The following is an 11,187-nucleotide window of genomic DNA, read 5'->3' on the forward strand; positions in this document are numbered from 1 at the left end:
CACCTCCTCGGCGCGGCCAGCCCGCCCGAGACGTGCTCCTCGGCCACATGTTTCCCGAGACCACCTCCTCGGCGCGGCCAGCCCGCCCGAGACGTGCTCCTCGGCCACATGTTTCCCGAGACCACCTCCTCCCGAGACGTGCTCCTCGGCCACATTTTTCCCGAGACCACCTCCTCGGTGCGGCCAGCCCGCCCGAAACGTGCGCCTCGGCCGCATGTTTCCCGAGACCACCTCCTCGGCGCGGCCAGCCCGCCCGAGACGTGCTCCCCGACCAAAGCACCTACGCAGCGCGGCCTGCTCGCCCCGGACACGAGTCCCAATCGCGACCCATGAAAAGAACCGTCGCTTACCGATCAAAAGCCGTGCCTCGAATCCCCACCGTCCGATGCCGAGTCATGGCTTCCTTTGGGGGGGGGATATGATATGGCAAAAAATGGTAAACCCCACTCCCGGCGACTTCCCCCGCACGTGGACAGGCGCGGCGCCCCAGGGAGAGCAACAAGGGCAACGGTCTGCGTCCGGACATTAGCCTCACTGAGCCCGCAGCCCCTTCAGTTGACCCAGCACAGTAGGACGAGACAGAAGTGGGTAGCGGTTGAAGCTCGCCCATACCCTGCGATCCCCCGCTCCCATACGCAACGTCCTCAGCGATGTCGGACGCCATCAGAGATACGGCCCCGACCGACGGGATGGCGCAGCCGAGAATGCCGGGTTCCCCTATAAACGTCCTCAAGCCAGAAGGGAAAGGTAAGGCTGAATTCCCCAAAAACAACCGCCACCGCATCTCTCTAACTTGATCGTCGGAGGGGTCGGGTCGAGCGGACCCGACCATTGTGCAGGTATCAAGCCGAGGTCTCCCGATCGGGACGCGCCGGCGATCCCCGCTCGGGAAGAGTCGCCGCATCGCCCCGAGTCCGAGGCCGCACCCGACCACCCCGGTGGAGACGAGTACCGCCCCAGGGAGATCCCCGCCATTCGGACCCCCGAACGAGCCGAGATGACCTCCCGGGTCATGGCTAAGAAAAAGGGTGTTTACACTAAATAAAAAAAAGGTGTTTACACTAACAGACGACATTAGAAATCAAACGATCGTATGATCCTTTTATTCTTCTTCTAATTATTGTGCCGTCTTTGTTATGATATCTTAGCAAAACATTGGTTATTATACAGTTGAAAATAATATTTTGTTTATCATTAATGTAATGATTATATTTTTTTTATATATAAAATATATCTTGTAAATAAACATATTGTTTTATCGATATTTATTTTCTCCTTTTTTCCAGTCCAAAAGTATTATTTTCTAAATGAACTACCAAGTTTAGTGACGCGGGCACAATCAAACATTTTAGCCATGTTTATTTAATATTATATTTTTATTTAATATTTATTATCGTGACAAATAAAGGTTGTCTTAAATATTTATTAAACACATGTTAATTTTAGTTTATTAGACATTAATTTGCATTGGATTCCGATTAAATCTGAATTAAACTTCAGGTTTCCCGTCCTGATCACTGTCTTGGACCGTTCGATTCGAGCACACAAATCTTCGCCGTCCAATCTAACCGGATTTTTATTAATTAAGGAAGCTGACAGCTCACCTATCCTCGTTCGAACATCGTCACCAACCGGAAGAAAGCACACGGATCGTGTGCTTCCTAAAACGCATCTGCAGCCGTCAGATACACATCCTCTCGCTCGACCGCCTCGTCGCATCTCCCTATAAATAAATCGCTCGTTTTCTTTTACTTACGTTACGAGTCGGCTTTCTCTTCTGTTCCATCTTCGGTCCGTGACTTGAGATCGGCGAACCCTAGCTTGTCTTGTTCCTGGTGATCGATGGCCCGTACGAAGCAGACCGCTCGCAAGTCCACCGGCGGCAAAGCGCCCCGGAAGCAGCTCGCCACCAAGGTATGCGTCCCCCGTCTTCCCGTTTCGTTTGGGTTACCCGTTTCATTTTGCAGAGATATATCCGGCTTACCTGTTTTATTTGGGTTCCGTGTGTATAGGCCGCGAGGAAGTCGGCGCCGACGACCGGTGGTGTGAAGAAGCCCCACAGGTACCGCCCCGGGACGGTGGCTCTACGTGAGATCCGCAAGTACCAGAAGAGCACGGAACTGCTGATCCGGAAGCTGCCTTTCCAGCGGCTGGTGCGCGAGATCGCGCAGGATTTCAAGACCGACCTTCGGTTCCAGAGCCACGCTGTGTTGGCGCTGCAGGAGGCGGCGGAGGCGTATCTGGTAGGGCTCTTCGAGGACACCAACCTCTGCGCCATCCACGCCAAGCGGGTTACCATCATGCCCAAGGACATCCAACTCGCCCGCCGTATCCGTGGTGAACGTGCTTAAGACGTCGATGGATGATAGCTTAGCCCTCCTTTTCTCGTCGATGGATTGATCCTCTTAGGAAAAGAACTAAATAGATAAATTTCTGATCGTGTTCTGTGGACCTTTATATATGATAGCTAATCTAATTGTAAATTACTGGAAACTACATGCAATTATTGGTGTGGGTTAATATTTCATTTGTTTTTGTTCGTTCAGATTTTGGTCATGCTCATGAGATAGGTCGTGATCTCCATGATGATTTGTGCGATAATTCTTGGCATTTTATGGTGAATAAATCCTTCTGCAACCCCCTCCTTGTTTCATGCGTTGATGTCTCATAACGGACCGATCTAGCGGTGTCTTTCGATAGATTGTCGATTTGGAATTGGAGCAGGCGGTTTCAATGGAAAAATAGGCCTTGTAATCTTGCAATCTCGGCTACTGGAAGAGCAACAAATGCCCTTGTAAATTCCGAAAGTTCTTGATCAGTTGAAGAGCAGGTTTGAAATATCACATTCGTCGTGCACTCAGCCATATGCTATCATTATTGGCGTATAGAATTGGCTGTTTAAGAATGATGTAAATGAACAAAGCAGTTAATTTGTGCAATGAAGGTGATTTGTTGCACGTGAAAATTTTGGGGGCGGAGAATGATTCTCCGACAAAGCTTATTCTGGAAAATAATAACTGGATAAATAGCGATTTACATAAAATGACAATTGCATCTTTTTTTAGTTTCTACCGTCAATTAATGCACTCTCTTTGAAATTAAAAGTAAACATTGTAATGCGTCTCAACAGAACACTACGTTCGGTCCATGCTGGCTAAGCTGCATGTACTTGGAATACTGTTCATATCATGATAGGACCATTTATTTCTATGCTCTGACAGGGAACCCGTTTGGCAATGCCGAAGAAACAAAAAATGATATCCATTGTTTGGTAAGCGAACAAAAATAGAAAAATAAATTTGGGGGTACTCACCAAATATAGAGGAAAAGATGATGTATACATTATTATGAATATGCATTAATAGATGCCGAGAAGTATCATAAATTTTTAGCTCTTGTTTCTAAAAATAGAAATCTTCTATAGTTCGAGGATCAGTAAATTTCTGTGGGACGAGCCTATATAAAGCAGCTAACACTAAAAACATATTTTTAGTTTTATGACTTCACAGGGATATTTATGACAAAGAAAACATTCATTATTTACTATTTTTGTTTGAGGAATATATATGTAAAACAAAATCCTAATTCTATAGAGTACTCAGCTCTGAGCTAAAAGCCTAGCCCAAAATAATAAAATAATTATACACCAATTCTTGCAAAAGATATCCAATTTTACATATGATCAACGACAAACAATCAGTAAAGACCCCATAATTATGTTAGAATGATGCTCTTGGTTTGCACCTTAACTTTCACATTGAGTATATCTCTAAGGGGGCATGTTTCTTTGTCAACACAAGTGTTAGTGGAGGTTTATTTGGCCATGGTTGTCCTCATAGAAACCTGCAGAATTGTTGATCAAGACCATCCTTTTTTAACAAAATATTAGCATATAGACTTGAACATGTGCTTCTTCGATTCAAGGCGGAGAAGAAGCCTTGCAAAGACTGTAAACAAGAAAACTAACATACCAACTAGTACTTCATCGGATTAACGAGAAGGCGAATAACAAAGCCTCCAATGAGCCTTACCGGCTTATAATCATGTCTTAGGATTTTCTAAACTTTCTAAGATTCTAAAATTAGTTTAGGCTGATAAAAAAACAAAAAGGTATTTACAGAAAATACATAGAAAATTGATCCAAATCAATTAAGGGCAGTTGTTTTGCTACTTTTAGGCTTAGCCAAACCCTTTATCAGGTTCCATAGTTTTCTTCATAGTTTTGACAACCCTGTGACAACAAAGGGACGCCTGATGAATGTGTTGGGAGTCCCTTTGTTCACCTGGGTGAACAAAGTGTAAAGGGCCAGTGGCCCTTCTACATGCCGAAACCAGAGGACACAACCCAACACATTCATCAGGCGTCTCCACTGCTTCTAAACAAAGTAAAAAGCTCGCAGCTCCTCCACCATTGTAGCTCATGCCACTACATTGCAAGATGGGTTTCCTTATCCTACTTCTATCACCAATGTTTCTCCAGCAACAAATTGTAGAAGATATAGGTACATGAATTGCTGAATGAATAGACCAATGCAGTTGCATTAACCAAAAGTGATTAAGATTATAACCTATTTACGGAGTTATCTTGTCACTATTCCAAGCACCATCTAAACTAGTAGAACTGGAAACACGAATTCTGTACAAACCTAACTTGCAGACAGTCACCGCTTGCGATATTTGGAATATTGGACCAAACTGATATAAAGAAATCAACGAGAAGAGTCTAAGAATACTGAGGCAGGCAACCCAATGTAAAGTGATGTGGGGCGTACGGGATAATTTACCTTTTGCTCGTTGCTCTCCTCTCGCATGATACCATCTTCAAGCCTGCTTCATTGAGGCGGCGACGTTTTGCCGTCGAAGAAGAAACACGAGATGGTGAAAAGGGTGAAATCGATGAGCAGGCCTCCTGCTTGGGATGATGAATAGGGTGGAGATTGGAGACTTGTATGGAAAAGAGCTAAAGAGATCGATCATTTAGGGGGGAATATGACGGGACGACTCACCAAGAAAGACCCCTAGTTTTCCAAAATGATCAAATTGGCCTTCTCAATTTTGCCCAAAATATACTTCAATGGCTCCATAATTTTAAATCATTAAATAATATCTTATCTGACAAAGAGTAGTATGTCTTCTTCTATAAATAATAAATCAATAGCATTCTGTATTAAATAATTATATAAAAGCGGTGACAATATTGTTATGCGTGGACAAGGTGTTGAATGTGACATGGGATGGGCGGGCACGCGAACGCCCTCCCGCTCACGACCGCCCTCGCCCGCCTCATCGACCGCTGTCACAGCCTTCGACAACTCCAACAAATCCACGCCCGAATCATCGTCGCTCGCCCTTCGCTCGGCCACGATGCCACCGCAGCTGTCCTGACCCGCCTCCTCTTCGCCTCCGCCTCCTCCCCCTCTTCCTCCTCCTCCCTCCACTACGCCGCCGTCCTCTTCCGCCGCCTCCCCGCTGCGCCCACTCTGTTCGCCTACAACGCCCTCATTCGAGCCAACTCCTTCGGCTTCTGCTCCCATCTCAACCCTCTCTCCCTCTATTCCCAAATGCTCTCCTCTGGTGTCCGTCCCGACCACCTCACCTTCCCTTTCTTATTCAAGTATTGCTCTCATATTCTCGACTCCGTCGTCGGGCAAAGCTTGCATGTGCACATACTTTGGCTCGGGTTTCACACCGATGTTTATATTCAGAATTCTATGATCCATATGTACGCTACTTGTGGGCTTATTGATTGCGCCGGTAAATTGTTCGAGGTAATGCCTCTCAAAGACATTGTTTCTTGGAATTCGATGCTGATCGGCTACTTGAGATGCGGAGAGCTGGACTTGGCGTTGGATTTGTTTCTTGGCATGAGGGAGAGGAATGTGATCACTTGGAATTCGATCATCACTGGGTTCGTCCAGGCTGGGCGGTCGAGGGAGGCATTGGATTTGTTTCATGAGATGCTGATTCTGCATGATGATAATGTGAAACCCAATAAGGTCACCGTTTCAAGTGTTATCTCAGCATGTTCTTCTTTGGGAGCGCTAGATCAGGGGAAGTGGGTGCATGGTTATCTGAAGAAGCAGTTTTTGGAGTTTGATGTCGTGATTGGGACCGCTTTGATCGACATGTACGGAAAGTGTGGGTGTGTGGAGAGAGCTATTGAGGTATTTGAGAAGATGCCAAAGAAGGATGTTTTGGCCTGGACGGCTATGATCTTGGTATTTGCAGTCCATGGACTTGCAGAGGAGGCTTTTGCTCTTCTAGAACAGATGGAGAGGCATCGGGTGATGCCTAACCATGTAACTTTCGGTGCTCTGCTGAGGGCTTGTGCTCATTCGGGATTGGTAGAGAAAGGGCTTTGGTGCTTTGATAGGATGAAAGCTACTTACTTGATTGAGCCACAGCGACAGCATTATGCATGCATGGTTGATTTACTTGGCCGAGCAGCTCTTTTTGAAGAAGCTGAACGACTCATAAGAAGCATGCCGATGGAACCAGATTCGTTTGTTTGGGGGGCATTACTTGGTGCTTGTAGGATGCACGGAAACGTGGAGGTTGGAGAACGGGTGGCTAATTATTTGATAGGATTGGATCCTCAGAATCATGCTTTCTATATAACACTTTCAGATATTTGTGCAAAGGCTAAAAGGTTTGGGGATGTGAAGAGAATTAGGTCTTTTATGGAAGAGTGTGGGATAAGGAAAACTACGCCAGGTTGCAGTATGATTGAGGTTGATGGCCAGGTGCTTGAATTTCCTGCCAAAAGAGTGCCCAAGGATCTGAGAAATGAAATTGAGTGGGTTTTAGATGCGATTAATGTTGAATTGAGATATAATTTTCCTCATCACGATGCTGATAACCTTCAGGCTGAGTATGTTCGGTTGAAATTTCATCAAACGTGACATTAAATGACAGGAAAAGATCATTGAAGCTAAATGTAGTTGGTTGTTGGTACTTGGTAGTTTTTCAGGCTGTAATATTGGTTTTCCATGGCCCACCGGATATCTTTCGAAGAAGGATTCTTGTACTTCTGAGAAGTTATCACTGAAGATGGATTATTTTCTTGTGGAAGATTTCTCACCAATAACTTGTGAGTGGAACTGATCTAACATCGATGAAGCTAGACATGTAGTGGCACAATACCAAGTTCACACCGGTCTCTTACACTGCAATAAACAAGAAGTATGCTACCTAAACTAGTCTAGTAAGTTCTTACTAAGCTTTTTGAGATTATAATGTTCGGATGCTTCAGCTTGCCAACTGATTTATATGTTTAAGAGATATCAATATGCTTGAAATTCTCTAGGCTAATACGAAGCATGTTGTTATTGAATTTACTTGATTATTCAAGTAGACTATACTAAAAAATTATCAGAAGTAAATCTTATGTTTGCATTTGTGTCTAACTTCCTTTCTTTTCCAAAGTGAGATTTCCTTATTTAATCGATGACAATCTTAAAATAGTTCAATTCAAAAATGTCTTATCCCATCAATTTGTTTAATTTAATCTCATGAATATTCATTCATATATTCACTTTTTGACCCCCCGAAAAAAATAAAGGAAGAATGACTGACTGACATTCCATTCCCAAATCAATACTTTTTTATCTGAACAAGGTAGTACGGTAAAAGAATGTATATTCACTATTCAGTGCTCTGTGGAAACTTCAAGCAGAAAACAGACAACTACAGACAATCCAGCTCAATCATACTAAATCTCAATCATTTTCTGGTTCAGAGTCATGTATCTCCATCTTTCCTTCTCAACAAAATCTGCATCTAGAAACTTAGCAACAAAAGTCCATAGTCTATAAGCATCCTGAAAGTTAGTGAGGAAACTGAGGGAAGCATTTACGACACTTATTCCCATATTAACATTTTCTTTCTTTTTGTTACCTGCAATTGTTATTTCACAGGATGATCTTCTCTCCAAGACTTTATCCTTCTCTGCTTCATATTTGTCTGCAAACCAAATATTATTCAGAAATCCACAACTAAGAGAAATGTTGCTTCGATCAGCAAGCTTTTGTACCAATGCAGGCTTGATCTTCTCTCCTTTCCAGTCAAACACATTGAAAGCTAATGCAGGCCCCCTGTCAAATTTTATTCGTGGACCGTATATTTTAACCAGGGAATGGCCACTTTCTGAATGAGGATGCCGCAGCTTCTTCAAAGCAACGACCAACCAGTTGGTGATGCATCTCAGTCTGCTGCTGATGAGTTGCAGACCCAGTGAGTCTGCATGGTCTAATCCTCTGCACACAATCTCCATACTCTTGTCTGCTCCAGACGTGGTCTCCTCTGCTTGCATAGAATGGTCCAATTCTAGTTCTACTATACTTGATGATGTTTCTTCTTTCTCATCTTGTGCTTTGGAACTCTCACCCTGGTTTGACTTCTTGACTTGCTTTTGTTTTTCTGTGACAGCACTTTCACCGAACACATCATCTGCACCAGCAGAACCGTTACAGATCTGTGTAGGAATTGGACCAGAGAATGAACTAATTGTCTCGATATCATCCTCCTCGAATTGGTTTCTGGACGAGTGAGCATCCAAGTCTGTTCCTGAATAATCATCGGTCTGCTGTGACAGCCTTCTTGCTGGGATGATGCTGACTATTCCAATGCTCCTGGCGATCGTTGATGGCTCCAACATTGCAATGCTGGACTTCTTGATGAAGAGCCCTGCGAACCCAGATGGATTTTCACCGAACACCTTGAAGAAAGAGCAGATGATAAAGTCTGGTTGGATCAGCGACAGTCCAAGGGTGTCAAGGTCCTTCGGCCCCAGAGCACATGCATCCAGCACAACCTGCCATCCGTTTTCCTTGGCCACAGTCATCCATAGGTAAGGATACCTGGCCCCGGTAATCCTGGATTGAAGTGGGAAGACAAATAGTCCTCTTTTCTTTTTCTTTCTCTTGCTTAGCTTCTCCATTAAGCTCCCAGAATGAATCCTCAGACTTGGCCATGAGAAGCTAGCAGACGTTACTTTGGCTCCTCTCTTTTGGGCGCTCTCGATCATTGCAGTCACAGCTTCGCTCTCGTAATCATATACACATAGCAACCCCTTGTTGGCATGGAATGGGTAGGATTCTGCCAACAGCCTGAAAGCTGTACTCCTGTTTGCAGTACAGACCATGCTGTATTCATCGTCCAGTATGTTGACGAAATGCATGATTCTCTTCCTAATTGACGACTCCAGAGCAGTATCCTGGTTCCCATACTGCACTTGAGATTTCAAGCTTGCTGACTGGTAAGAGATGCTGAAGACTGGAGGCTGCAAGAGGGTCGAAGGTGGAGGATTAGAGGATGAGGATGCTACAGAGGAGTGCATTTGTGTGTGGGAGAATAGGCTGAATCCAGTATAGTCGAGGCAGACATGGCTCGAGAGATGATAATATTCGCTGTTCCTGATGTGATCTGCTTGCTGTGTCTCACCATACTGTGGGTAGACTGTGATGAAGCTGGAGAAGGCATCAGGAAAGGCAGGCAGGGACTCGTCGTTGACAAAGTTGGTGTTTGGGAAGATGGAATCTGTCGTCAGCTTCACAAAGTTCAAGCGTGAGATCCTAGTGGTGGTGGCTCTCCTCTGCCGCTTTGTGTTGCCGGATTCAACCAGATTTAGTAAAGGTATGGAACAGCAGCCGGTGGCACATGCCTCAGAGGGCTCCTCTATCTTATTTTCACCTCCTTGTTCATGCTTGTTGCTTTCTTTGTCTCCCCCAGTAGCCTTCATCAGCCTTCCGAAGTACTTGTGGATGAAGAAGAGCATGGCGTTTCATGGGAAGAGAGGTGCTGTCAGGGAACTAGTCGGCTTAGATAAATACAACTTTCTTGCTTCTGATATCTTCCGAGCAGACTAAGTTGATATTAAGAGTGGGACATCTTTTAGGCTCTTTATTCCCTTTTAACATCCAAAATGGCAGGTTTAGACCTGCTGCCCAATTACTCAACACAACTATGCATTACTGTTAAGGATAAGTAGATGCTTGTACCTCCTTGACCGGAAGACGATAAGGGTACATACTGTGACTGGCTGCTTCTCCATACCATTTTTATCTTGGAGTGATGCTTCACCTTTATCCATGCAATTATTTTTACCTACATGGTCAATTTCAAGCTTCAGATGGATTTACTGCTTGCTACAATGTATAACAGATTTTTTGCATCTATGAAAAAGATCTGGAGGTTGGTTTGGTCATTGTATCAGATTATACATGCTGTAAGAGTGCATACGCAAGTGGACAGGTCGGTCACTGTAATGGATGGCTACAAGCACGCTCTGATGGTGGCAGCTAGCCTAACGCGTGACATGGCTTAATTGCTTCCTTTCAGCTGTTTGACATCTAAATGTGTGTGATTCTTGAATTGGTCTTTCAGCTGCTTAACAAGGATTGTTCAGCCAGAAATCCTTGCTCATAGGATGCTTTTTAGGTAACTGTGACTTGCGGAAGCTTTTTGATTCAGCCATGCTGTCTCTACAAGACCTAAATAATGCATTTTGGTAGCAGACTGCTCTGTGTCAGCAAATAGTTTACTTTAAACAAGTAATTTAATTTTTCAGAACATAGCAGGCCTCATTTTATATTTCTTTTGCTGTCTATTTATTATGCTTGATTACATTACCACCTGAACCCAGCCAGGTCAAATGTTCCTGCTCCAAACCAGGTCCCTTCCTCAATCTCTGGCTGCTTCTGAGGGAGAGCTGAAAGTTTATCCGCTTCTTGGTGGAAGATATTGTCCAATCCATGTGAGTGACCTCAGAGCTGAAATTTTCGTGTTTTAATAAAGATATGATTGCTATAGCCAATATCGTGCCCGGTGACACTCGAAAATATCTGGAATGTGGTGTCCCAAAGGGGTCTGCAAATTTTGGCCATTCAACATGCGAATGATTAAACATGGAATCCTGTTCTCTGTTTGGTGCAAGCAGCATAGCATCTCTCTTGTTCGGGTCAATGGGTTGACTTCAGGTGGCGAGACGGGACCAGGTTGTGCTTGCAAGCAATAAGCAATGCTTTCTCTACATGATTCCTCGTTACGTGCATTGCCTACCCGTGCGTCGGTTGGAGGGGTGAAGTTGGGGCCCACATGTTGGGGTCATCTCCTCCCTCACAAGCACGACTGGGCAACGCGGCTTTTGGGTATGTCAACAAAATTACTTTGCATCATTTAGGTGCGAAC

At 44.5% G+C, this 11,187-nt stretch overlaps 3 protein-coding genes across 3 annotated transcripts; 2 read left to right on the forward strand and 1 right to left on the reverse strand.

Annotated features, from left to right (window-relative positions):
• Positions 1-1,748: 1,748 nt before the first annotated feature.
• LOC103970943 (histone H3.3) lies at positions 1,749-2,527 on the forward strand. Its single transcript, XM_009384858.3, has 2 exons — positions 1,749-1,914; positions 2,013-2,527. Exons 1-2 carry the CDS (start codon positions 1,843-1,845, stop codon positions 2,349-2,351), a joined length of 411 nt encoding a protein of 136 aa, XP_009383133.1. The 5' UTR covers positions 1,749-1,842; the 3' UTR covers positions 2,352-2,527.
• Positions 2,528-5,210: 2,683 nt separating this feature from the next.
• LOC135653906 (pentatricopeptide repeat-containing protein At5g66520-like) lies at positions 5,211-7,071 on the forward strand. The gene has a single exon (XM_065175547.1). It carries the CDS (start codon positions 5,235-5,237, stop codon positions 6,900-6,902), a length of 1,668 nt encoding a protein of 555 aa, XP_065031619.1. The 5' UTR covers positions 5,211-5,234; the 3' UTR covers positions 6,903-7,071.
• A 550-nt stretch (positions 7,072-7,621) lies between these two features.
• Positions 7,622-9,775, reverse strand: LOC135653905 (uncharacterized). The gene has a single exon (XM_065175546.1). It carries the CDS (start codon positions 9,773-9,775, stop codon positions 7,712-7,714), a length of 2,064 nt encoding a protein of 687 aa, XP_065031618.1. The 3' UTR covers positions 7,622-7,711.
• Between the last annotated feature and the right edge of the window lie 1,412 nt (positions 9,776-11,187).

Source organism: Musa acuminata, unplaced genomic scaffold (genome assembly GCF_036884655.1).
Source record: "Musa acuminata AAA Group cultivar baxijiao unplaced genomic scaffold, Cavendish_Baxijiao_AAA HiC_scaffold_42, whole genome shotgun sequence".
Lineage (NCBI taxonomy): Eukaryota > Viridiplantae > Streptophyta > Magnoliopsida > Zingiberales > Musaceae > Musa > Musa acuminata.